Source organism: Gekko japonicus, unplaced genomic scaffold (assembly GCF_001447785.1).
Source record: "Gekko japonicus isolate JY-2015 unplaced genomic scaffold, Gekko_japonicus_V1.1 scaffold3952, whole genome shotgun sequence".
NCBI lineage: Eukaryota > Metazoa > Chordata > Lepidosauria > Squamata > Gekkonidae > Gekko > Gekko japonicus.
In genome coordinates, this window is record NW_015167163.1 from 14329 (window position 1) to 42288 (window position 27960).

At 49.3% G+C, this 27960-nt stretch overlaps 1 protein-coding gene across 1 annotated transcript in view; it reads right to left on the reverse strand.

Annotated features, from left to right (window-relative positions):
- ROBO4 (roundabout guidance receptor 4) overlaps positions 1-27960 on the reverse strand; it is a gene marked incomplete at its 3' end in the record, with an annotated part of 83469 nt that overhangs the window by 6607 nt on the left and 48902 nt on the right. Inside the window, exons 16-17 of the mRNA XM_015413110.1 lie at positions 18176-18320; positions 10541-10780 (exon numbers count right to left, since the gene is read on the reverse strand). Of these exons, the coding sequence (XP_015268596.1) occupies positions 10541-10780; positions 18176-18320 (385 nt within the window). The remainder of the gene's footprint in view (positions 1-10540; positions 10781-18175; positions 18321-27960) is intronic.

Genomic DNA, 27960 nt, shown 5'->3' on the forward strand with positions numbered 1-27960 from the left:
GGGGGGGGGGGGGGGGGGGAGAGACACAAGGTGTGGGGGGGAGACACAAGGCAGCCTCACCTGGGAGGGGACTAGTTTCGCCTAGGGCGCCAAAAAAACTCGGGCCGGCCCTGAGGACACCCAGTAGCCACACTGCTCTTTTGGATTACTGTACTTGTAAATGTGGCTGCCCATGAGCCACAGAGCGAGTGCCACTGGAGCAGTACTAAAACAACATCCCTGAAAAATAAATTCAGAGGTAGTTATCTTAAAAGCAAGGGCACAGAACAACACACAAATCCTACATAATCAACAAACCCCCAAGATAAATAAAAACTTTTTACTTGGCACCTAAAACATAAGGGGCTAAACAAGCTGCTAGGGGAGGACATTCCAGAATGGAGGTGCCCCACAGAAAAGGCCCTGTGGCTGCCACCCCCCTCTTCTCAAAAAGTGGCAGGGGTGCTAAGCAGCGCTTGGCAACCAGCAGGAGGGTTGTGGGTGAAGACACCGGGAGGTTGCAATGCCAGCTGTGGTGCTACGAGGCTTCTGGTAAAAACCAGGCAATGACATAGGGTAGCTCTAGGAATTGCCAGAAACATTATGGTTTTATCATAGAGTTGCTGGAGATTTCTAGAGCTACCTTATGCCACATCTGGGTTTTCACCAAAAGTGGCATAGTTCTGTGTGTAATGCAGCCAGTAAAAAACAAACTCTGCTGCTGCTCCAAGCAGCGGTGAGCAACAGGAGCTGGGGGTAGGGATCCCCCACCTGCATTGGGGGCTTGGCAGCCCTAGAAGGCAGGCCTTAGGGTGCCTTTCTTAATGGCCAGGCAGATTTCAAGAGGAGAACTTGTTTTCTCCACTGTAAATTCCGCTACACAAGCCTGCTCTAGTTTATGGAAGTTGTATCAGAGCACATGAATGAACCCTAGTCTCAGTGGGGGTTCTGCAGGGGAAGAGCTGGATTTTCTGCAGTTTTCTTTTCCGGGCCCTTTCCTCTGCAAAAGGCTGCCTGCAAACCGGAAAGTACCCTGCGCACCACCAACAGAGATGACGGAATGATTAACAATAATAACGGCGAAGTCTTTTCGCCAACGGAGCCTCTGCTACTTGAGCTCTGAAAGCTTTTATCGGCCCAAGTCCTTTATGAAGAAGCTCTATCAGGACGAATTAAAAAATGATGATCAGATCCAAAGGACGTAAAAGGCTCCAAATGAAAGCCTCGCCAGAGAAATTGCATAATGATGTTATTTCCTTCTCCCAGCCAGGTCCATTTGCTTTGCTACTGTTGGTCTCTCTGTACAGACTTCTTCCCTAATAACAAAGGCTGGTAAATGGGGCTCTCGGCTTCCTGGGCATACTTTCCTATGTGCATCAAGGGGACTCGGGGATGATTGCTGTCAGGCCAGCTCCGAATGGCCATCAATGCCGTTTATTTATTTATGCTCCCTCTTCCTTCCATCCAGGCTCCCCACCAGACCCAGAACTGTTGCGCTTCTGCGTCACAGAGCGACATCATACCCACAGATATCCTTATAGCTCGGGTTCAGAATGGCGTCAATTTGTACCCATTATGCGGATACACTCAGAACGTCTTCCTGGGACACCCACAGACTCTCCCGCCCAAGAACAGCTGCAGCACACTGAGTTCATTCATGCTGGGACACAGGAGCAGACTGGAAAGTGAAAACGGCCCTGGAGCGAGCCGAGCGGCCCTGCGACGCTACGGGTTGGGTTGTCACTGCCAGCTCTGGTCTGAGAAACATCTGGGGAGTCTGGAGATGCAGCCCAGGGAGGGTGGGGTTTGGGGAGGGGAGGGACCTCAGTGGGCTTCAACTAGTGTTACCAACCTCCAGGTGGTGCCTGGAGATCTCCTGCTATTACAACTGATCTCCAGGCAACTGAGATCAGTTCACTTGGAGAAAATGGCTGCTTTGGAAGGTGGACTCTATGGCTGCTAGACCCCCAGTTGGGGCGGGGGTTTCCCTGATGTCAGGGGCTTCAATCTGCCACTGGCCAGCTGGTCAGTGGGGGAAGCCCCACCCCAAACAGCCCCCTCCTGCACCGATGTGGTCATCATGATGACATCGGCTGGTCATCACGCCAAGCACATTGACATTCTAGCATTCTGGTCATAGCTCTATGGTTACTATAGAGTTTTTGGCCAAAATGCTATACCAAGCTGGCTCCCAACTGCTCTTAACCACTACACCAAGCTGGCTCTTAAAGGGAGCCTCCATATTCAGAGGCTGCAAACCTCTGAAACACAGTGCCAGGAGACAGCATCGGGGAAGGCCTTGGCCTCTATGCCCTATTTGTTGGCCCTCCAGGGCGACTGGTTGGGCGCAGCATGAAATAGATGGCTGGAATAGATGGAGGACTGGTCTGACCCACCAGGGCCCTTCTTATGTTCTTAAAGATCTCAGCCTAAAATCCTGACCTGGATGGGCCAGTTCAGTAGCCCTGTATGCACCGTCCCCAGGGGTCGACTGAATGTGTGTAAAGAGGGCAATGAACATGCTGGCCCTGTGCCCCCCTCCACATGATTGCCAGCTTGTTAGCACAGCACCTAGGCATTACGGCTGCCAACCCTCCAGGTGCTGGCTGGAGATCTCCCGATGTCACAACAGAGATCAGTTCACCTGGAGGAAGCAGCCTTCCCTCCCCAAGTTCCACCCTCCTCAGGCTCCACCTCCAGAATCTCCAGGTGTTTCCCAATCCTGACCTGGCACCCCTGCTACACACAGAAGATCTAAAGCAGCTTCCTGTGTTCATGCAACAGCATGCATGCATTCTCTCTTTTTATGTGTGTGTGTTGTGTGTGCTTGCCTGGAAGTCATGGTTTACTTCTGGCGACCCCTACTGGGAGGTTTTTCAGAGAGGCGGCTTAATTAGCCTGTCTCTGCGTCCTGCCTCTGGTATTCCTTGGAGGTCTCCCTTCCAAGTACTTCCCAGAGTTGGCCCTGCTTAGCTTCCGAGATCTGATGAGACTGGGTTTGCCTGGGCTACCCAGGTCAGGGTAACATGGACGCATTCTCAAACCAGACTCTGGGCCCATCAAAAACTGCCCTTGCTAGGGTTCTGCCCTAGATCTCTCTGTCACTGGGTTACCATCTTCCAAGTGAGACCTGGAGTTCTCCTGGGACTGCTACTGATCTCCAAAAGGCCACTTCCCCCGGAGGAAATGGCAGCGCCGGCTTTACATCCCTGCTGAGCAACCTGCCCTCCCCAAGCTCTGCCGCCCCCTGGCACCGCCCCACATGTCTAAGTATTTCCCAAAGTGGACTTGGCAACCCCGTGTCTGGCATTTGTGTCAAACTGGAAGGAATTATGTTGTTTTGCTTTTCTCAACCAACATTGCGAGAGGGAAGGAGCGCTGAAACTACTGGCTCCACCGGAGACAACAGCCAGAACGAGGAATCAGTGATACGGAGGGTTGTTTTAATTAGCAACTCATTCGCACAACTCTTAATTTTGGGGACGTCATTCCAGTTAAATTACAAGGGGCCAATCTCAGCGCAAACTTAATTTAACCAGGCAGTAGCTATTCCAGGCACAGAGCTGTTCCCCCTTCTTCCTCCTCCTCCTTTTCCATCTACCCCAACCCACAACTGTCTTCTTCGAGCCCTGCCACGCACATTCTTCCAGTTCCCTCAGCTCTGACCTCGGGGGCTTCCCTGTGCCAACTCTCAGCTCAAACCTTCTCCACGGCCCCAACACACACGTCGAGCAGCACTTCTGCAAATCCCAGCTGAAAGCAGATTCCTCAGTTGCTGATGGAAGCTTTTATTACTAGTTGAAGCGTATACCATATATATATATATGGGGTATAATGTATGTTATGTAGAACTGCTGGTCTTTGCCCTTCCATAACCGCAGCTCCAATTAGGGCCCTCCCCCAAGGGATGGGAAGCCTTTCCATAGGCTGCACTGAACGTGTTTGACTGAGGATCAAAAGCTGCGGTCAACCCACATCCTTCCCCAAAGGCCCAAAGGTTTCAGAAACGGCAGCCTAGCATTAAAAGAGGGAGAGGCTACATGCTCCGTGAAAGTTGTCTCCAATGGGAGCGCATATAAAAAAGGCTTGGGGCCCCTTTTCAGAATACGGGGAACTAGTAAGGTGGGACAGAGAGGTCCAGAATGCCATTAATAAGAACACTAGGAGAACTAGACTGGATCAGACCAAAGGCCCATGAGTCAGGACATTCCAGTAAGCTGCAAGGCCTCACCTGGTGGGTTGCAAGCATCTATACTGCCACCATTTTCTTTGCCTTCTGGACCCACTGCTAGAATGCATGCATGCAGCTTCCTACCCTGTTTTATACACACACTGAGAGAAGCAGCAAGACAGCAATGTGAGGTCACTCAGTCGTGGAGAGGATTCCTCCATGGCTGCGACCCTTGACCTGTCCCTCACAACAATACACCTCCTGGCGCTCTGCCTGCATTTCTGTAGCCATGGTGGGGCATTTGGGGGCAGAGCCCCACCACAGATCAGCCATGCCCCACCCCAGATGGATGCCAGAGCCACCCTGCCGTGCTCCTTATCCTTGCCCCTTTGTGGCCTCACAGGTTCTTCCAAGGAAGCTTCCCTGCCGCTTCTGGTCAGTTTCACTCCCACAGATCAGCACATGGCAGCATTTCTCCCTGTCATTCCTTCACTGGCAACCACCCAGGAGCTTTCCAGCGGCAGAGCTGATGTTGGGACATCATTTACAGGCAAAAACCTGGAAGTGACATCACCCCCCATGACACTCTATGAATCCCACAAGAGTTTATGGTAAAGACCGCAGAGATCAGTGGAATTCCTAGAGGGTTACAGTGGCCTGTGATATCACTTCCAGGGTTGTGTTGCTCCATGGAAGAGGCTCTGTTTTCCATGCAGAAAGTCCCAGATTTAATCCACGGCATCTCCAGTAAGGATCAGGTTGTAGGTGATGTGAAAGACCTCTGCTGGGATCCTGGAGAGCCGCTGCCAGTCTGAGTAGACAATACTGACTCTGATGTACTGATGGTCTGATTCAGTATAAGGCAGCTTCATGTGTATTTCATGTGCCTGCAAATAATATCATGGCATTTCCCTCTTCCTGCCCTTGCACTAATCAGCAGCAGACAATTGGTGCAGTGGTGGGGGGTTGCCCACTGCTGTATGGTAGCTGGAAACCCTGCATCCCTAGGTCTCTTGGTCTTGGCTGGTAGGCAGCCACGACGATATTGCTGAGCCTTCCAAATCTTGGTTTCTGAAAAATAAAACCATGGTGGGCAGCTGGAGTGAACTTGGAGGTCATCATGCAATTTGGCCAGACTTTTCCTAGGGAAAGGCTGCCAAGGGGAGGGAAGGAGGGAAGACAGGGGAGCAGATAAAGGTAGATTGGCTGGTGGCTGGGAAAAAGAGAAGGAAGCAGAAAAAGGGGAGAGGCTGTGGGGACTGCCAGGGAAGGGGGGAAAAGAAATGGTGGGGGAAGATGATTCAAGGGAATATGAGATGCTCCCTGCAAGTCTTTGTGGGTCCCCCTTCCGAATAAACAGAATATTATAAAGGCTCCCGAAGTCACCAGTGTCTCTGTGCCCCAAGAGGAATTAATCTGCAAAGCCTGTTCCAAAATGCCCAATCTCTGTCCAACACAACAGAGAGGAAGGCCAGTCTGCAACACCAAGGAGCTCCAGTGGGTTCACTGCTCCGTCTTCCCACAGAGGAGACTACAGTAACACCAGACTCTCTGTCACAGAAGAGGCACGCAGGCCAAAAGCCCCATCCCTCAAGAGCAGATGTGGCGTGGAGGGGGGAAGGCAAGGCAGCTGGCAGGCAAGACTGGCTGAGGCTTGTTAAACGCTGCTAAGAACATATTAAGCTGGCAGGCGGTCGGCCCGCCTAGCCTCTAAATGGAGCTGTAATTATCTGAGTGGGATCAATGTGCTTCCCGTAAAGAAAAACCAGCGGTGCTGCGTCCCAGCCCCAATTACAAAAGTGTAAGGAGTCAGCCTCGCAGGGCAAGCTACCCTCAAACTGCAGAGGCAAGCAGTTCCGACGCATTAGCTAATTGCAGCCAGGGAGGCTTTTGCTGGCAGAGGGAAACTGGAGGAGTCCTGTGTGGAATGCCGTTCCCACGAGACCAGGGAGGGATGCCGCCATGTGCCCAGGAGGCCTTCAGTCCGTGGCAAAAATCTTGGTCTGCCTGTGGGGAAGACGGGAAGAACAGCGGAGCCGGTAGGGGCTGCAAGAGACCTTCACGCGTTTCCTGGAAGGAGAGGGTACAAGACGTGCAAGTGACGCGCACATCCAGCAAGCAAAACTGGTATATCTGCCACGTCAAGCGACACAGAGGCTGCTCCCCCAACAGAAGCACATGCATGGATTTCCCTGCAGGGGAGCAGTGGCACAAGCTGATGCAAGACCTAGAAGTATGCATGAGTCACTCGGGATTCTTAAATTCAGCTGGGAGAAAGAACAGTAGCCAAGAGTGAGCCCTCCTTAAGCACGTGGGTGAGAATGGCTGAGCTGTCGTGCCGGCATTGGGGAGACCCAGAATCAGAGCCCCAAATCTGCTATGAAGCTCACTGGGCGCTCTTGGGCCAACATCCACTCTTGCTCTCAGCCTAACCTACCTCATGGGGTTGCTGTGGGGGGAAATGGAGGAAGGGAGGACTCTTCAGTCCTCCCTGAGCTCCGTGGAGGAAATGCAGTCTTTTTTTAAAAAAAAAGGGATAGATCAAAATGGTCTTTCTCGCACAATTATGATGTGGAGAATACGACGTGTGCTGCTGAGAAGTTAGTCTGAGGAAGGAAGCTGGTGGAATGAGCCGGCGCAGAATGAGCCATGCGGCAACTCACTGCTAGGTCAGCCTGTTTGGGTAACGGCAGGGCTATTTTTGGGCAGGAACGCACAGGAACGGAGTTCCGGCTGGCTCCCAAGTTGACCACGCCCAGCAGGAACTCATTAGCATAATAGGCCACACCCAACACCAGAAACTCATTAGGATTGGCTACATAAGGGGTGTGTGGCCTAACATGCAAAGGAGTTCCTGCTACAAAAAAAAGGCCCTGGGTTTTGACAACAAACAAGGTAAACAGAATAAGAAGCAAAAGGTGGGTGTGGCTGGATAACCACACTTCTGGTAACATGGGGGTGCAGCCTAATATGCTGATGAGCTATGCTCTCATGGGTGTGGCTGGATATGCTAATGAGTTTCTGCTGTTGGGTGTGGCCTATTATGCTAATGAGTTCCTGCTGGGCTTTTCCTACAAAAAAAGCCCTGGGTAACGGTCTACCATTATACATGGGCTGGTCTTTTTACCTTCTACGCTTTCTATCCTGCTTTAACATTTCTCCTCACTCCAATTCAGCTTGACTTCAGGTTGGAAAATTCCTGAAGATTTGGGGGCGGAGCCCGGGGAGAGGAGAGAGCCCAGTCGGGATGTGACGCCAGAGAGCCCCACCTTCCAAAGCTGCCACTTCCTCCGAGAGAACTCTGTCATAAAGACATCAGCTGTAATTCCGGGAAACCTCCAGGCCCCACCAGGAGCCTGGCAACTCTATCTACCTAACAGGGCATCAATTCATTTCATATTCAAGCTTGAAACCCTGCACATGTCTCAACCCAAAGTGGCTCTCAATTCATCTTGGAAATAAAAGAAAAGCAAAGAGATACCAGGGAGGAAAAGATTATTGATGCACAGCATCTTAAAGTATTCAAATCTTGGCAAAGAACGAGTTGAAAACCACTTAAAAGAGCAACAGGTAAGAAACAAAGAGAGCGACCAATATGAAACCAGAGGATTAGTTCAAAACAAGCAGAAAATTGCAGCAGAGATAAATAAATGATGTTCTGCATGGGATAGGTGCTGTGTCCAAGTGATGATTTTTTTAAAAAGGAGGAGAGTGCATTAAAAAAAAGGGGAGATCCACTTGCAATAATCCATATAGGATGGGTCCAGAGAGCCAGCAAAGCTTGCAGAGTAGGACTTCTCTACACACCTCCTCCCACTGCATTCCCCAGAGCCACCTGAAATTCTGCTCCTGGGGATTAGGGGGCCCTCAGAAACAGCATCAGGTCAGTGCCGGGAGGGGGAAATTGGCCAAAGAAGAGCTCTTATCCCGGCACAGCTGCCTTTATGCCCACAGCATGGCACCTTTGGATGTCTTCACCTGGCATCAGGTAGAAGGATGGTGGAAAGGGATTCCACAGCTGGGTGCCACAACCCACAAGTCCTGTCTCTTGTGAGTCCGCTCATTTAGATCTCCAGGGGCACATGCTGGAGAACCCTGATCCCCTTCTTTTGGATTTTCAAACGTTGGCTGAGGGATGTGTGAAGGACAGGTCACCGTGCCACCCTCCAGGTGTCAGAGCCAATCCCCTGGGGTGTGTGTAAATTCCCAGAACTCCCAACCAATGAGAGGCCTTGGATCCTCTGTGTGCGTGGTCCTTTCCGCACTTGGATCTCATCCCTGGTTTTATCAGAGTTCAACTCGCGGCACAATACCTTGCATTTATCCCTGGTTATAACAGCATCCATTTATCCCGGGACAAGTGTGGGGCGAAACTGGGGTGACCTCAATGTAATGTGGAAACAGAAAATACCCCGAGATAATTACAGGGGTGAACTCGAGTGTAGCGTAGAATGTAAAAATACCCAAAGATAATTACAGGGGTGAACTCGCGTGTAGTGTAGAATGTAAGTTTGGGGACAGGGCTGAACCAGGACTCAAGGTCTAGTGTGGAAAGGACCTGTGAGAGGTTGTGAAGGGGGGGTTAGAAGATGAGGAACGGAGTCATCAGTTAGGACTCAGGCAGATATACAGAGAATTAGGGATCGGATAGGGATAGGACCAGGTACTTAAAAAAACAAACCCGTTTATTATCAGGATATACCAACATGTCCAATATTAAAACATTCCATCATTTCCCAATATTCCCCTTTTCTTGTTCTCCCTCCCTCCTTCAGGCTTCCCACAGTGATCCCACCCCCGCCAAATCTCTTTTCCTTTTCCATCCCCTCCTCCATAACAAAACTTAATAAGTAAATATTGTTTTAACTCCTTTTTTCTTATATTCTATTCCATAGGTAACAGTTTTTATTTTCTTACCATCATCTTCTAGACTACTCTTTTTTTCATTCCCTACTTAATAATTAACAAAGCACAATAAGTTGTTTTTAACATCCCAGTATAGGACCATCCAGAGAGAATCCTGAGACACCAGCTAACCTTACTTCCAGGGTCTAATGCGTCAAGGGGTAACCAGACTGGGGGAGTGTGAGGATTAAACAGATAAGGTCCACAGTTCCTGTATCTTTATCAGTATGGTGAAGGCAGTAAGTAAAAAGATAAGAGATCCCAGTGCTTAGTGAGCCTTTCCCAGATAAAAAATCACTCCATCTCTCTTACCAGGAGAAACAGACTGTAAATTCTATAAATTGGGGGGTGGGTGTGAAATTGTAACTATTCTTAAGAGAACTGTGAGAACATTTTTGCAACATTTTACTTGTCAACCGAAATAAGCTGTTTAACCCAACGACGGAAGAGACAACCAGCTCATTATTGTGTTGTTAAAACAAGGGATCTGTGTGAGTCAAAAAGGGAAGGGGGGGATATACTAAATCATAACCTGGAGACTGGGCTGCCCTTTATAGACCCACGCAGTCACTTTAGCAAGTTATGCAGCCTTCTTAATATCTACATTTAGCTTTACTCGCCAATGCACAATTTTTGGTCCACTACTACAGTTTGCACAATTTTTGTCCACCACTACAGTTTGCCAGCCTCCAAGTGGTAGCTGGAGAGCTCCTGGGATTACAACTGACCTCCAGGTGACGGGCATCAGTTCCCCTGGAGAAAATGCCCATTTTTTAAGGTGGACCCTACGGCATTCTACCCCACTGAAGTCCCTCCCCTCCCCAAACCCCACCCTCCTCTGACTCCAGCCTCAAAATCTCCAGGTACTCCCCAATCCAAATCCGGCAACTAGGAAAGCCAGGTCATACCTGGTCACTAGCGACGGCATTCGGGGGGGGGATTCCTGGAGGGGCAGGGACATCGCACAACATCCCCGATGCGATGACATCACCCAGAAGGATTCTTGGGGGGGCAGGGACATCGCACAACACCCCCGATGCGATGACATCACCCAGAAGACATCGCATTGGCGACGTCACACAGCAAGGCTCTGGTTTGAGGGCAAATTTGCCATACAGTTTTGCCCTCAAACCAGAGTGTTCCCCGGGACAGTGGCAACGTGATGGTGTCACTTCCGTGTGACATCATCGAGTTGGGGACATCACCCAGGGGTGTGGCTGTTTGGGGGCGGGGTTTCCCCCACTGGCCAATTGGCCGGCAGCGGGCAGAAGCCCTGAAAACCAGAGGAACCCCCACCAGGACCTGGGGACTGGCAACCCTATCTGCTTCCCTCCATTAGCCACCCACTGAGGATTGTGATGGGTGGAGGGGTTGATATAGAGGACCCTTCCTGTAACAGGATGCAGGGGCAACTGGCTATGCTGGAAAACAGAGCAACCAGGGAAGAATGCATGGAAGGCCCATGGAAACAGGGTCCACCTTTACCTTGGACATTCAGCCTCCTCACTGAGCTCCAGGTATTCAGCCACTTCATCCGGGGTAAGCACCGTCTCCCTGTCGTCGTTGAGGGACACAGAGATCGAGGCTGCAGAGAGGCGGTCGTACGGCAGAGTGGGGAAGGCCTGGATCTCTCTCGGGGACCCCTTGGCTGTCTGCAGGGAATCATCGCCCTGTTGCTGGGGCACCAAGGCCTCGGGAGGCTCCAGGTAGCAAGTGCAGGTACATCTGTGAAACATCAAAGCATGAAGACCAATCAGACTTGAGAGTGACTCTGGCCCAGGACTCTCCTGTTTCCTGCCTCTCAGTGTTCTTCTGAGCAGGCTGTTGCTGGAAATACAAGAAAGTGCCATTTCTTGATTCCCTTCCCATCCTGCCCCTGGCCCAGGATTTGTCTTAGGCGAGGGGCCATGGCTCAGAGGTAGAGCATCTGCTTGGCATGCAGAAGGTCACAGGTTCAATCCCCGGCATCACCAGTTACGGATCAGGTAGTAGGTGATGTGAAAGTCATCTACCTGAGACCCTGGAGAGCCACTGCCAGTGTGAGTAGGCCATACTGACCTGGATGGTCCAATGGTCTGATTCAGTATAAGGAAACTTCGTGTGTGCGCATGTGTCTGCGTTAATATGAAGATATATGATGGGATCGACACAAGAACTCATTTCACCCCTTTTCCATCTGCAGTGCAGTCAGGGCGATTTCTGTATCGGCACCTCAAGAGTAGACAGAGACTGGCAAAAGGGTGTTTCCCCCCTCACTGGGCTCACAATGTGCCTACCTAAACGGGGCCAGCGAAAAGAATGCAAGTGCCTTGTGTACCACCCGTGCCGGGCCCTATAGGGTTTCAAAAATGTACTTCAGTTTTATTGTTGCTCCTAGGTTTTTTTGTTTTGCTGTGTTTTGCTTATAGCTGTTCAATGGGTGGCATTCTGCCCACTAGGACGCAAAGATGGCATTTTTAAAAAATACTAAAAGGAAGAAAGAACGCCTCTCAGAGAGGAACACCACACAAAAATAAACTTGGGGACGCAGAGGCTAGAAGGTACAGAACAAGGGGAGGCGTGCTATCTTTCCTAGAAGCCTGGCTTTTCCCTTCCAGAGCTAGAACACCTCCGACTGCATGCCAGAGAAGCCACTTGATGGTGCAGTGAAATAAAACAGGAGTCCAGTGGCACCCATAAGACTAGCAGCATTATTCCTACATATGCTTCTGCGAGTCAGAGCTCACTTCATCCAATGCACAGTGGTTCGAGACCAGAACTGGGGAGATCCAAGTTCAAATTTCTGTTCACTCTGGAAACTCATTGGATGACCTTGGGCCACTCATCCTCTCTCAGCCTAGCCCACCTTAGAGGGCTATTGTGAGGGTAAAATAGGGGAATTGATAACCATGCACATCCCTTGAAGAAAGGGTGGGGTAGAATACTTGCAGAGAAGGATGCTCTTTTCTTTCTGTTTTGTTGTGGCGCTCACATAGCAGCCCTTACATCTGGCACCGCAAAAACCCTGTGAAATTCCAGATGAAATGCCACTGTTCCATTCCCCTCACACGGCCAGGCCTTGTTTGCTTCCGTCAGACTGTTTCGGAACTGTTTCTCTGCAGCCGTGCCAGGCGGGGCAAAGCACCCAGGGCAAATTCCCAGTTCAGCAGCTGCAGAAAAAGTGACCAGCAAAAACGGCAGGAAAGCACCATGCATGCACGCATACCCAGAGTCCCACAAGCCCGGCGTAACAATGCTCGCATGCTCAACTAATGCTCAAGCCGGACTTGCTGCTGGAGAGTTTCCCCCCTCGCTGGCACAGTTCCAGCTTTCGAAGCAACTCCGGGCTGCGTCCAGCTCACGCCTCTGTCAGAACGTTTGAGTGATTTCAATAAATGAGCCGAGTCCATTTCCGGGCAGGAGCTCCGGCATCGTTTAGGAAACCATTCTTCAGCCTCACTTCTGCTTTGGCGGTGACAGCCATCCCCGTCCCTCCCCTTTCCAGTCTCACATATAAATGGATGCTGTCTGCCACCTGCCACCTGCATTTTTGGATCCACTTTCTCCTGCTCTGACAATGTGTGAGACAGAAAGAGAAGCTGAAAAGGAGAAGGGGAAGGGTGCCAGCCACCGTGAGACACTCCCGGTTACTGTGCGCAAACAAGGGAACTTTCACTGACTCCAGGCCTCCTCTGCACACCAGGAAGCAGCAATGCTTCGCTGCCCAAGACATCCAAGTGGTTAGCACAGGGAGGAGGGTACCAGCGCACCCCAGGGACTCTGCTTGCTCCCAGCTCCCAGTGGCACAGGAGTTGACTGCATCATCTATGCAGCCTGCACCACCATGGGCTCAGTCAGAGCCAGAGGGGCTCAGCACAGAACCCAGCTGGCACAGTTGCATGCCCAGGACAAGAGGCATGTGCCTTTTTCAAGCTGACAAAAGACCTTGAACCAGGAACAAGGACTGCCAGGCTCTTGCCCACCCAGAGGAAAAAAAGGTTGGCATCCTGTGTGCTGCTATGTCACTTCTAGGGAAAACCTGAAAGTGGCATAGTGTAGCTCTAGGACTCACTGGAAACTCTGTGGTGAAAGTGGCATAGTGTAGCTCTAGGACTCACTGGAAACTCTGTGGTATTGTCATAGAGTTTCCAGTGATTCCTAGAGTTGCACTATGCCGCTTTCAGGTTTTCCCCAGAAGTGACATAGCAGCATACAGGACATCGGGGTCTGCCCATGTCCCTGGCCCCAGGCCTCCAGCAGGTTGCCAGTCACGGCCTGACAACCCTAAGAAGAACCGTGAGTGAGTTCACACATAATGGCCAAACCACGGATATGTTGTTCATGCCTGAGTTTTGTGCTCATGCCCTCTACCCATCCCTTGCATAAACCTGGACTCCCTCACTCACTTCCTCTTTCCCAGCAGGTGATACTTTGCCATGACATCCAAACTGTGGTTTGCTGAGAAAGTGAGGAAGGGAAGAGGGATACAGTGTGCACAGCCCAGATACCCCTCCAAATCCTCCAAAAGCATGCTTTGGAGGATTGGGAATATGTTCACCAACTCAGTGGGAAAAGAGCTCAACCCCTGAGTCACAAAAAACTTCAGCTTCCCATTTCCACTTATTAAGCCTCTGTTAAAGAGACATGTTCTTTTTCTCCAGGTAGTTGGCCACCCTAGATGTATACCACAAAGTGGAGGCAAAGCAGGCTCCCATTTCAGTGAAGTGAGGCTCTTGGGGTGTGGACCATCTGAAATGGAGGACAAATCAATACAGAATCTGTTTTCGTTTTAGTATTGGCTTTAAGTAGTTCATTTATATGCTATTTGCATTATACAGCCCTTTGCAAAAGTTTCTCATTCCTCCCCCCCAACACACACACATGTACTCCACTGCTTTACACTCTGATGATTGTGCTATTAGGAACCATTTAAACCTCCCCTAGAACCATTAATGTCTTGTTTGCTTCATTCTGAGTGCATTAGAATTAGCTGAAGGGCAATATGATGTTATAGTGTATTTACGTTTCAGCAGGCAGGACTTTGGTTTTCAACTGGCTGTTAGTCATTTAAAGCAACAGCTGTACGTTTCACCACAACTTCTGTGTCTCGCTGTAAGTGCCGGCAGTGTGCTTTATGGCAGCTTTACAGCAGCCTTGCAGCACCGGGAGTCAGTGCAACTACTTTCAGAAGCTGCTAGTGCGGTTGAGGATTTGATCCAAAAGGCCCAGGAGGAGCTAGGACTGAGTTGTAGCACCAACTGTGTTTTGTTGTCTGAGTGCAGCAGTCTTAGGCTGCATCAACATGGCTGAGGATTTTCCGTTTGGCATTCACTGCTGCTGCAAACGCAGAGGCATTTGTACAGGCAAAGGAGTATCCGCGTAGGAATCTTCTGTGCCTTCTCCTCCATTAGCCGCCATTTCCCCTGCATTTTTCCCCACCACACCACTGGAGGAGTTTTTAAGGGCTTTAAAAAAAAAAGAAGAAGGTAATTACTATAGCGATATAGTGCTATAGCAATTACAGTGGCATGGCAATGAAAATGGCAGCCCAAGGTGATGACAGAAGGGAAATGGTAGCAATGTGAGTAGGACCTTCAAAAACGTGCTCCTTCCCATCCGGACAGTGTGTGAACAAGCTTGGTCTGTGCTCTTTCCAAAAAGATTATAGTAAACCAGGTTCAAGAAAGAGCATAGCAAGGATGGGGAATAGCTGGAATGTGGATAATTAGAGGATGATATCATGTGGATGCTCCGAAAAACATGGTTCCAGGTTGGATGCCAAAGCTGAGAAAAGCATCTGTGTGGAATCAGTCTCAGTTTCGTTCCGGAATTTCCAGGCAGCTTTTGTAAATATGTAGCTTCCAGTTCAGCAAAAACAAAGTGGGGGGGGAGTGTTCCCACAACACGACAAACAAGCCAGCAAATGCCAGGCAAGGACACCAGCGTCTCTAGCTTAACTCTGTTGAAAAAAAGGAATGCAGAAATAGAGGTCTTCTCCATCCATCCCTTAAACTTGAGGTTCAGCATTTCCGTGAAGGGTCACAAACACTGTGGTCCTCCCATCCCTAGAGGGCGCAGCATCCCACTTCAGCATGAAGCTGATGGCATCGACAGCACAAGGGCACCGGGGAAACAAATGGCCACTTTCCCTTTCCAGCCAACCCTGCCCCAATCTGTTCTGCAACAAAATGCATTTCCAATAGAGCAGCCAATTATTGTGTAATTGCCCATAAATTTAGAATGACACCGAAATTATTTCATGCACAGATCCAAGGACAACGTTTTCCCTCTTCATAAATGTGGGATTCGTGAGGGCAGCAAAAAGGATGGAGTCAGCTGATATTTCCCTAATGGATTGATTTACTTTCCTAGAATGATAATTGTCCATTTACTTAAAGAGCTGGGCACTTGTGCGGAGGCCTGCCCTATTAAGCGAGAAATCTCCCTTCGAGCAAGACACAGATTCTTAGCATGATTTGTGGCTTTTTAAGTGCAAAGTAGGTAGAAGGTAGAGTTGAAATTCTTCCCACCCCCCTCTCAAAGACGATCCATCAGACGACTCCTGTAGACGGTAGAGAACGCATGTAGATATGCCGTCTGGGTGCCAGAGGGGACTGCAGGCAATTTAATTTATTCTAAGCACCTGGCTTGATTGGAAGATGAGTCAGCACGGAGGGAGAAGGGCTGCAGCTGCCGTGCTCGGCCCAGCTCAAGGTGTGTGAAAGCAGGAAGGAATCCTGGGACGTGGTGAAGCCTGCCTGGCCCCACAACTACAGGTGAGGTGTGTGAATCATTCATACCTGTAGGTCAGATGACGAGCACTGAGCACTTTTCGGAGCCAGAGTGCCACAGCCAGGGATACGTTTCTTCAGAGTTAGGGAGGGAAAGTATTAAAAACAGAGTGCTGAGGCAACCCAAACTGTGCAATTAAGAAAAACTGGGTGTGAGCTGTACAACGCCCGGACCTGGATAGCCCAGGCTGGCCCAATCTCATCCGGTCTCAGAAGCTAAGTAGGGTCAGACGTTAAGTAGGGTCGACCCTAAGTAGGGTCGAGACAGTGCGGGACCGCAATGAAAAAGGCCAACGCGATGCTGGGGATTATTAGGAAGGGAACTGAGAACAAATCAGCCTGTATCATAATGCCCCTGTATAAATCAATGGTGCAACCTCATTTGGAGTACTGTGTACAGTTCTGGTCACCACACCTCAGAAAGGATATTATAGCATTGGGAAAAGTGCAGAAAAGGGCAATGAGAATGATAAAAGGGTTGGAACACTTTCCCTATGAAGAAAGGCTAAAGCGCTTGGGGCTCTTTCGCTTGGAGAAGCGACAACTGAGGGGTGACATGATCGAGGTTTACAAGATTATGCATGGGATAGAGCAGGCTGAGAAAGAAGCACTTTTCTCCGTTTCTCACAATACAAGAACTCGTGGGCGCTCCATGAAATTGCTGAGCGGTCGGGTTAGAACGGATAAAAGGAAGTACTTCTTCACCCAAAGAGTGATTAACACATGGAATTCACTGCTGCAGGAGATGGTGGCGGCTACAAGCATGGACGGCTTCAAGAGGGAATTAGATAAACATATGGAGCAGAGATCCATCAGTGGCTAGTAGCCACAAAGTACAGATAGGAACTCTTGGTCTGGAGCAAGTGATACATTATATTCTTGGTGCCTGGGGGGGCAACAGTGGGAGGGCTTCTAGCATCCTGGCCCCACTGCTGGACCTCCTGATGGCAACTGGTATTTCTGGCCACTGTGTGATACAGAGTGTTGGACTGGATGGGCCTTTGGCCTGATCCAACATTGGCGTCTCTTATGTTCTTATGACCCTGGATAGCATTTGGATGGGAGACCTCCAAGGAAGTCCAGGGTTGCCACACAGAGGCAGGCCGTGGCAAATCACCTCTAAATGTCTTCTGCCTTGAAAACCCTACAGGGTCGCCCTAAGTCAGCTGTGACCTGACAGCACTATCCGCCACCACTACCAAGCTGTGCAACATGAGTATGCATGGGATTATTTTTGCATAAGAACCTAAGAAGGGACTCGCTGAATCAGACCATGGGTCCAGCTTCCTGCTTCCAACAGCAGCCGGCCAGATGCCTCCTGACAGCCCATGAGCCAGGCCTGGAGGCAGGCTTGCCAAACTCCAGGTGGCATCTGGAGATCTCCCGCTATTAAAAGTGATCTTCAGGCAAGAGAGATCCATTTACCTGGAGAAAACAGCTGCTTTGGAGGTTGGAGTCTATGACATTATGCCCTGCTGAGGTTTCTTCCCTCCCCAAACCCCGCCCTCCTCAGGCTCCACCCCCAAAATCTCCAGGTATCTCTCAACTGACAGCCGGCAACCCTACCTGGAGGGACCACCCAGCATTTATGGCAGCAAAGAAGCAATACTTTCCTGCCACCATTGTGTTTGCACAGTGCAGATCAGCAGGGCTGTTCCTGGGGTCCATACTGGGATCTGGCCTGCAAGAGGCGGTAGGCTGCTCCCCCCCATTTTATCCTCACAATAACCCTGTGAGGTAGGTTAAGCTGCGGCTCTGCAACCGGCCCAAGGTTACCCAGCAAGCTTTCATGGCATGAATGGGGATTTGAACCTGGGTCTCCAAGATTCTAGTCCAAAATGCTAACCCCGGCACCACACCGGCCCGTAAGCCAAAGCAGATGGGATCATGAAAGCATTTCACAGGGTGCCGTTTGGTTTAGCAGCTTCCATTCAGGGAGCTGAAAAGCTGTAAAGTAAAGGTAACGGTTCCCTTGCTCGAAAGCCAGTCGAATCTTGGCAGGAGCTAGGGCCAGAGACGGGAGCTCACTCCATCATGCGGCACCCTGCTGTACCTGCTGATATTTTCTCCTGTGTTCCGTGCAACTATTTTAGGGACCCATTCAAGTCGAACCTGTTTGCCACCCCCAAACAAGAAGACGGCATGCACAAATGTTTCCAAGCCTGCACAAAAGGTGAACAGCTGATGGCATCGAGACATACAAACAAAAAAAACCCCAAACGGATCGAGGCATTTCTTGTGTAAGCAGCCTTAGATCCTCCATTGCTTATACTCTGAATATACAGTAGCAGGAGGATCAAAAGAGGCCTTTAGAAGATAAACTACAAAGGCGCTACAGAGCCCCACTTACGCTTGCTGGGCGCTGTCATCTTGAGGAACTTGAAAGCCTGGAGGGACGGGAGGAGGCGGAGGCAACAGACCAGCAGTATTCTGTGAGCCACCGGCCGGCGAGAATTTTGGAGAGCTGTATGATTTCAGCACCTTTTTTGTTTCCCCTGTGGGGGGAAAAACACAAAGAAAATAAATGGTCAGCCAATCTCAGCCTGATGTTTTGGAAATGCCCAAGACCCCCGAAAGAGACATCAGAGTCACCCAAATGAGTTGAAACCAACCTACCCATCTCCACTCTCCCAAATAGCCGAACCCAGTTCCATTCAGCAGTCTCACTCAACCAAATAATTCAGAAGACCAGTAATCTGTATTAACTGTCAGGGCCAAACTAGCTGAGAGGCTGGATAAATGAATGTTGTCCCTGGGGGGGTTGGTTAGATTGGACAAGCACCCTCTCTTTGCAATTCTGTTTTAAAAAGCTGGAAAAATCTCATAACAGATCTTCCAGTGGGATTTTCTGCATCCTCATTTTCCTTGCTTGTAAGTTCCTGTTTGCTGGAGGGGGAAGGGTCCTCTTCGGCATGTGTTTTGCTTTCTCCAGTGGTCTATTTGATATTACACTGCTTTATGCCTGGCATAAAAAAACACAGGGTGATTTCCCACAAGTGCTACTCCGTGCTCACTCCTTCCTTTTGCCCCGATGGTATGTGTCAAAATGCTGCGCGCCCACATTTTGCCCCTCAGCTTCGTGCGATTTTCCCCGCGTCTACTCAGTCCTCAAAAAACAGGATTGAGTAGACGCGGGGAAAATAGCAGGAAGCTGCGAGGCAAAATGCAGCCGCGCAGCAGCTTGTGTGAAATTGACACATACCATCGGGCCAAAGAGAAGAGTGCATTTAAATCTGCAGGGAGATACGCCAGACATACATGAGAGTAATATCAAATCAACCACTAGATGGAGCAAAACACACGTGGAACAAACCACCCCCAAAGAAACAGAATGCAGAAAAAACCAATGCTTCATCTGCTTTGGCCCTCAGGATGTTTAATGTGAAGGATTTCTATGCTGGAAAAGGCATTACAGATCATGTGGTAGAAAATGCTGTCAAATCACTACCGACTTACAGCAACCCTGGAGGGTTTTCAAGGCAAGAGACAAACAGAGGTGGCTTGCCATTGCCTCCCTCTGTGTACCAGCCCTGGACTTCCTTGATGGTCTCTCATCCAAGTATTAAGCAGGGCTGACCCTGCTTCACTTTCAAGATCCAACATTCATAAAGGTCCGAGGGGGAAGGGGAGGAACAACAAACAGAAAAAGAAGAAGAGAAGAAGCTGGCTTCTGCAACTCATGTTGATTCTGGGCAGCTTGAATCCTAGGCCTTTCCTCCATTAATCCATCACATTTCTATCCCATCTTTCTTCCAATATGGTACTCAAGGTGATATATGCAGGGGGCCAAAGGCAGTGTTCTACTTGAACACTCCAGCAGGAACCCCTTTGCATATTAGGTGACACACCCCTAATGTAGCCAATCCTCCAAGAGCTTACAGTAGCCCCTGTAAGAAGAGCTCTGTAAACTCTTGGAGGATTGGCCACATTAGGGGTGTGTTGCCTAATATGCAAAGGAGTTCCTGCTACAAAAAGAGCCCAGCGCCAGATCTGCTTAGCTTCAGCAAGGTGGCTGCATCAAGGCCTGCAGACCATACCTTTGACCATCTTGCTGCATTGGGTAAGTGGGTGCCCTGGAGGAACAGATACTTAAACCTACCTCACAGGGTTGTTGTGAGGGTAAAATGGATGAGAGGAAACCATGAATTCCCAGATTTAATGGTTGCTTTTTTAAAGTAAGCCTCTAGCTCCCTTTGTTGTGGACATAAGCCTTTACCCTTATATGTCCTCAATAAAAGGGGATACATTTTAAAAAAGGAAAGCTGGTAATTCAGAGAACGTGATACACTAAGTGTTATATCGCTACAACAATATAATGATATTCAGTTGCCATTTATAAAAAGGGGGAGAAATAGCTGCCGTGGGGTCAGGGCAGGGAAACTGGTTGCCAAGTGGGTAGCACTGTGAAAACCCTAACTTTCCCACCTACTCCAAAGCAACGCAGTTTGGGCAAGACCAGAGAAAAGTTGGGTGAACCCCAAGAGGGGCATGAGTGCACCACAATGCTATAGGGAAGCTGGGGAAGGAACCCTGCTTCACAACAGCATCAAACCCACGGCAAATAACTCATGCGAAAATGACCAACGTCATCAGTCTACCCCAGGCTGTTGCCCCAGTTTAGCGAGGGAGACCTTGGTCTGGAAGTAATCCAGACCTACCAGGTTATTTGCCGACTGGAACCAAGGTTGCTCACTCCTCCCTGGTTCTACATAAGTTTGCAATCAGCACAAAATTGCCTTGGGAGGCCTCAAAAGGTCTGCGGGCTCCATAACGCTGACATCCGATGGGAGAAAGGGGAAAGGCAGTCACAAAGCTCTCCCTGGGAGAAGCCGGGCTGTCTGGTAGTGCATCACTGACCTACGTGTAAGGAACTAGGAGTAATGTTCTCCTTGAGAGTTTTATTAGGTAACACCCTCCCCCCCCCAACCCAGGCAATATGACAGCCAGATCCAATTCCGATTAGGGAAACTTAATGTGTCCGGGGAGGGTGGGGGGAGAGCAGGAGAAGCAAGAGCTGCCTGACAGAATCTCTATGGGCAAATTGATCAGGCACTTCACTTTCCCCGGCAGCAGGGATGCAAGAAGGAGATTACAGCCGTAATGTCCCTCAGCATCTCTCACAGCCAATAGGGGAACTGAGAGGCTGTCTGCAGGTCACAGCATCACTGAAAGGGAGCAAGCCAGCACACGTGTGTGTGTGTGTGTGTGTGTGTGTGTGTGTGTGTGAAATATTCTAATTAACAAGGGGGGATTGCAGTCTACATAGCAGCTGGTCATGTCACTGTTTGATCCCCAGTGCTTTGAAAGGAGGGGGGGTTCATATACAGTCCCCTCGACATTTCTCTTACCCCTGTTCCAACAATTAATCAATCAGCCCTTGACTCTTCCGGCTCCTCCCAGTCCTTGTCTTGTTCAAATCAATTCGGCATTTTCAACAATACCTAGCACATGGGTAGTACCAAAGAAATGCTGAAGTGGAGGAAGAGGAGGAGCCCTCCTTGGCAGATATCTGCTGATGTATTCTAATGTGCTTTAGTTAACACTCGAGAATCTCCCCCCCCCCCCCCCCCCCCATTATTTATACATTCAGGGAAATTGGGGGTGGTGGTGGACTGTAGAAGTACTGGAATTGGGCTGTGCCATGGTAGCAGACTACAGGTGGGAGATTCCAGTTCTGAATGTGTTTTTGGGTGCCCCCCCCCCCTGCTGCCGCTTCTTCCTCCCCAGAGCCAAGAGCTGGCCTTGGCTCTCCGCCACTTCATTGGACTGGAGGAGCTTCAGAAGTGAGGAGGAGGGCCTGCAGGGAGCAGCACCCATTTGGAAACGCTGCCTTCAGCCTAGGAGGATACTTGGCTAGCAACCCTAACCTTTGGACACACCTCCCAGAAATCAAACTTTGTTGGTCTTAAAGGCGCCACTGGACTCAAACTTAGTTCCCACATCTATTGTTAACTCCTTTATTATCTGCATACCAGCTTACTGCTATTTACATGTCATACCTAATGTGTTATTCCAGTCTTAGCTGTATTTATTGCTCAGTTACTTAGGCATCTTGACGCTAATTAGCTCTTCCTGGCAGCTCCTAGGGAAACCTGGACCTTTTCCACACACTGGAGTTACTCCTGGTTTTCTTGGGAGTTGATCCACAAGGATTGCAATCGGTTTGGGCATGGATAAAATGAAGCACTATGGAGCCAGAACCAATTGTATGTGTGTGTGTGGGGGGGGGGGGGAATGTGGAAAAGCCCCTAGTTCAGCCTGCAAGCCTGACACCATGATATCAGGTGTTTAAGATAGTGCAGGAAAAAACCCAGACATTTTCCTTTCATGATTCATGAGGTTACACAACAGGATGGGCCTCGTGTTACAAATTTCTACTAGACCCAGAAAAATAATGCTTGGGCCCTGGGGAAAATTAAAAGCACGTGGGGAAAAAACCATGTCCAAATGTGAAGGGAAACAGTGGGTGAAGAAGAGTTAAAACAGCACCTCAGAAAGAAGAACAAATCTGATCACAAGTGACACAGAAAGGTTTGGGAAGGCTGAAATGGGACCATCATCACATCTTCTGGGATGAAGAAGAAGAAGAAGAGATTGAATTTATACCCCACCATTCACTCAAAGTCTCAGAGCGACTTACAATCTCCTTCCCTTCCTCTCCCCACAACAGGTGGGGCTGAGAGAGCTCTAAGAGAACTACTCTTGAAAGAACAGCTTTGAAATAACTTGTGACTGACCCAAGGTCACACCAGCAGCTGTATGCGGAGAAGTGGGGAATCAAACCCAGTTCACCCAGATTAGAGTCCACACTCCTAATCACTACACCAAACTGGCTCTCAGTCTGTGTAGCACCCAATACACTGGTTATTCTGGACCAGTTTCTATATGCAGAAGAGTTTTCCTTGGAGTCTACCATTTCAGGTTGCAAGTCATATAATGGGGGGAGTGATTTCAGGGTTTCATCTCCCCCCATAACAAGAACTCCCTGACACAGACGACTGGCACATCAAGCAGGAGGGTTCAAGCCCAGTTTTCTCCTTGACATGAATTTTATTTTTCTGTCTTCAGGGAGGTTCAGTGGGGAAGCAGTCAAAACAGAGAGCCCCTACCTGCCACTTGACATGGTACAATCCAGGAGGAGCCTTCTCATTTAAATCCACTTCAAAAAGAAACTGGCCCTTCTTTAGGGCTTCAAGGTACTAAAGGAGCTCACGCGACAAACCCTCCCTCATCCTCCGTTTTGTGACAGAAAACACTTCCTTTTCCCAGAATACCCAATTTAGCCACATTGCCTCTTCCTTCCAGACACTGCTTTGTGAATAACTGAGGAGAATTTATGGGAATGGGGCAGTGGGGAGAGATGTGGAAGAGAAGGCAGGCACGGTTTACAAAGAGATGCATCCTCTGGGGTGCAACGCTGCCTCATTAAGCATTTGAAAGGCCTTCAAAGAAGCCTCCAAGTTTGAGAGCCAGCCAGATCGTGGGCTCAAGGCTCATCCAGCAACGAGGCTTCCTTAACAAGAGCAATTGCAGCAAAGCACGTGAGCTGGAATGTAGGTACCTCCAGAGCCAACTCTAAGCACACATTTTAAGCATCTCTCTAGCTCCGGGGCAGGGCTGGGGCTCAGTAGAAGAGTGTCTGTTTTGCCTGCAGAAGGCCCCAGGTTCAATTACAAGCATCACCAGTTAAGGACGAGGTGGTAAGTGATGGGAAAGACCACTGCTGGGGACCCTGGAGAGCCACTGCCGGTCTGAGTAGACCCATGGTCTGATTCAGCAGAAGGCAGCTTTGTGTGTTTGTGTGTGTGTGTGTGTGAGAGAGAGAGAGAGTTAGAGTTCAAGCTCTTTAAATGGAAACTTTTCAGAAAGTTTGCATCATTTCTAGGCAGCTGTTCCCAGTGTTCCCCCTAAGCTGAGTTAGTGTGAGCCAGCTCACAGTTTTTTAGCCTCTGGCTCACAGATTTTTGTCTTAGCTCAGGAAGGATGGCTCCAGAGCAAACTAATTTAGGCAGTAGCCAAATCGCTCGCTCACAACTTTAATGCCAGTAGCTCACAAAGTACAATTTTTGCTCACAAGACTCCACAGCTTAGAGGGAGTATTCCCTCACCCTGTCTAGGTTCCACTTTTCACTCTGTCCGGGGATAACACAAAACCATGGCTTAATTAAAGGAACGGTGGTTGTTTTGATTGTCTGAACATGGACCATTCCACAAGCTATGGCTCATTAGGGTCTCTGAGACCAGGATCCGAAATGATGACTTTAAGCTGGCTTATTAACCGTAGCCTCAAGTACAGTTTTGTGGACATTCTAACTTTGGCCTGGAAATGCCCACACACAGGGCCCAGATACAGAGACTTGGGCCAGAGGGAAGGGGACGAAATCAACGGCACCTTTAGGGAAGACTCACCTAGACCTGGAGTGTAATGAAGTACACATCTGAGGCCTTTCACTCAGACCTTTTCTTTTCCAAGGCCTTCTTTGTTTTCTGAGGTCCTTGAACAGTTTTGGCCTGCATGCCCTTTAGCCTGGGATCAGAACAAGTTCCCTCGAGGAGTATTTTTATCCATGTATATACTTATACCCTGCTTTTGTCCCCCCCCCCCCCGAGACCCAACAGAGCTTTTTCTTTTGCCGTTAAGTCACAGTCAACTTACGGCAACCTGTGGTGGGGTTTTCAGGGCAAGAGGCGTTCACAGGTGGTTTGCCATTGCCTGTCTCTGCATAGCGCCCCTGGTCTTCCTTGGAGGAATGCCATTCACATACTAACCAGGGTCAATCCCGCTTAGCTTCCAAGAGCTGATGACACTGGGTTACCCTTTTGTTGGGTATTACAAGTTCAAAACACTCAGGGTTAAATGTTTGTTTATGTTACTCACAGGAAGTCACATGTTTTTCATGTAACCAATGTTCTTTAGATGTAGGAAGCCCGGGAATTTTCTCCCTGATCTAGGAATTTGATGGGGACTAAAGTGTCAAGGTGTATTACCATTTTATGGCTTCTCTTCCCATCTTTAGTGTTCTAAAGAAGAAGAAGAGCAGCCATAATCTCCTCTTCTAGTTTTGTCTTTGTAGAGTAAGGATGTAGCTGATTATGCTCTGTTGTTATTTTTATCCCAGTTACCCTTCCCATGCTAGAATTTAGTAAAAACTAAAAAGAGTAAGAATTTAGTAAAAAAAACCAAAAAGAGCCAGTTTGGTGTAGTGGTTAAGTGCGCAGACCCTAATCTGGGAGAACCAGGTTTGAGTCCCTACTCCTCCACTTGCACCTGCTGATGTGACCTTGGGTCAGTCACAAGCTCTGGCACAGCTGTCCTTGAAAAAGAGCAGTTTGTGTCAGAGTTCTCTCAGCCACACCCACCCCACAGGGTGTCTGTTGTGGGGAGGGGAAGGGAAAGGAGTTTGTAAGCTGCTCTGAGACTCCAAGTGAAGGGCGGGGTATAAATCCAATCTCCTCCTCCTCCTCCTCCTCCTTCTTCTGTTTTAATCACACATGGACTCTCACTCTGGCTCTGCTGGACTATCTTATCTCTGCTAAATACCATTTTTTCAATATCTCACTATCACCCAACACCTTTGCTATCCAGGTCAGGGCCATGCAGTTAACAACATCATTTCCTCCCCCTCCGTTGTATCCTCAGAACAGCCACCCTAGGCTGAGAGATTGAGTAGCCCCAGATCACCGAGTGCTGTGGTTAAGAGCGGCGGAGTCTAATCTGGATAACCAAGTTTGATTCCCCATTCCTCCACATGCAGCCAGCTGGGAGACCCTCGGTCAGTCCCAGTTCTATCAGAGCTGTTCTCTGAAGAGCAGCTCTCTCAGCCGCACCTACCTCACAGGGTGTCTGTTGTGGGGAGAGGAGGGAAAGGAGATGGTAAGCTGCTTTGAGACTCTGAGTGAAGGGTGGAGCATGAATCCAACCCCTTCCTTCCTTCTTCTTTCTATGGGCAGAGAGGGAACTCAAACCTGGGTTTCCCAGATCCAAGTCCAACCACGACACCACTGTGGTCATTTTGAAGCCATTTGGTTTGCTTTTAAGGCCCATTCACACATTATTTGTCAACAGAGTCACATAACTACCATGAGGGGATCTTACCATGTGATGTTTGCATAAAGGGTCTGCTTGAATGAGGAGTGAGAGCTGGTATTTAGCATGCCAGAACAACCCATGGAAACCGCCAGTTTGCTCTGGTGTAGCGAGTGCCTGCTGTCTGCACACATGGGTGCAATGACAACATAAGTATTTGCTGTGAGTATTTAATATAATGTGCATTGATGTCACTGCCTCTAAATGTATTGTGATATGAACCTATAAATTACGGCCCTCAAATGGTAGCGGCTGAGGAAAAAACGCTCCTGAATGCATTCACACAGGGCTACAATTTGCAGACTGTCATGTGGGCCTTTGCAAAATGTGAAGATCATGTATATTGCTGCCAGCCACAAACAGAAATGTGCAGTACCAATGTGGAGAATCACACACAGTGCAGAAGACCCCTGTGATAAGGGGTGACACACATTATAGCCCCCTTATGGTAAAAAATGTCATGCATTTTTCAACAGCTTCTGCATCATGGCTGTAATCTATAAATCAGCTCTCGGTTATTCATGCAGGGTTTTGTGCCTGTTTCCCTTTAGGCCCGGTTATTCTTGTAGGGTTTTGTGCCTGTTTCCCTTTAGGCCCAGTGCTGCAAAACCTGAGAACTTCAAGCAGCTTCATCATCCATTATATTACACTTGTGCAAAATACACTCACAGCTGCTGGATGACTTTGGACAAGCCATAGTTCTGTTAGAGCTGTTTTTTTCAAGGACAGTTCAGGAAAGAGTTCTCTCAGCCCCACCGACCTTACAGGGTGTCTGTTTTGGTGAGGGGAAGAGAAAGGAGTTTGTAAGCTGCTCTGAGACTCAGAGTGAAGGGCGGGGTATAAATCCAATCTCCTCCCCTCCACCAAAATATATGAAAAGATATTAGCTGCCTGTTTATTTTCCAGTGTCATTCACCTGATGACTGATGGCGGAGAAGGAAAGGAGCTTTATTATGTGTCTGTCCTGCTACCAAACTCAGTATGGGGGGTGGATTTTGTATTTTTTCATTTTTGTATGCCTGTGTGTGTCAGTTTCCAGATGTGAAACTGACAAGGCCAGGGAAGTAGTCTAGGACTGCACGGCATCCAACAACAGGTGGACCTCACCAGATTGGATGTTCCTCCATACAAACAAGAAAATTTATAGACAGAACAGAATGTGAGCGAGAAGGTTGGAGCAGAAGCCTTTCCTCTGACGTCTAGTTTTGTCCATGGAGGAAACTTTTCCTAGGGAGTCATGCATCTGAGCCCCTCCCGTTGTTTCAAGTGGTACAGCCCAGACTACGTCTCCCAACCTATCAAGTTTTATTTATTTACTTGATTTATATCTCAACTTTCACCTCAATGGAGACCCAAAGCAGCTTACATCATTCTTGTCTCCTCCGTTTTACCCTCACAAGAACCTTACGAGGTAGGTTAGGCTGAGAATGTGTGACTGGCCCAAGGACAAGCTTCCATGGCGTCAGTGGGGGGACTTGAATCCGGATTTCCCAGATCCTGTTCTGACGCTTGAACCGCTGCACCATGCTGGCTGGCTTTACCCTCCTGGTTGGCTGAATGGGAGTATTCCATCCAGGGAGCCCCACCTGCATGCTGAAATGGTACAGCCCAGATAACTGTTGATCACATCCTCAATAAGAACTAGGCATGCTTTGTGTCCCAAAGAGCAGCAAATTAGGGATGGCCAAAGCTCTGCCATTGGGACAGCAAGAGGACGGGGCCCGCATGGAGCCTTGACCACTGAAAGGAGGGACTGAAGGTAAGCAGGCGGAACTAGTTCACTGGCCAGAAATGATGCAATGCGCCAGGTTCAGTCCCTGGGCTGAGATCAGAAAACGAACACGTGTGTTTTAAACGGTGGCAGCACTCTGAGCAAGCTGGCGCAGCAGCCTTGCCAGGACAGCCAACTGTGGAGAAAGGATGCTTGGCTATTCTGCACACATGGGGTTGTCCACTTTGGTTTGGGGAATTCCTGGAAATTTGAAATGGAGCCTGGGGAGGGCAGGGACCTTGGTGGGATTTAATAGTGCAACAGAGCCTGCCCTCAA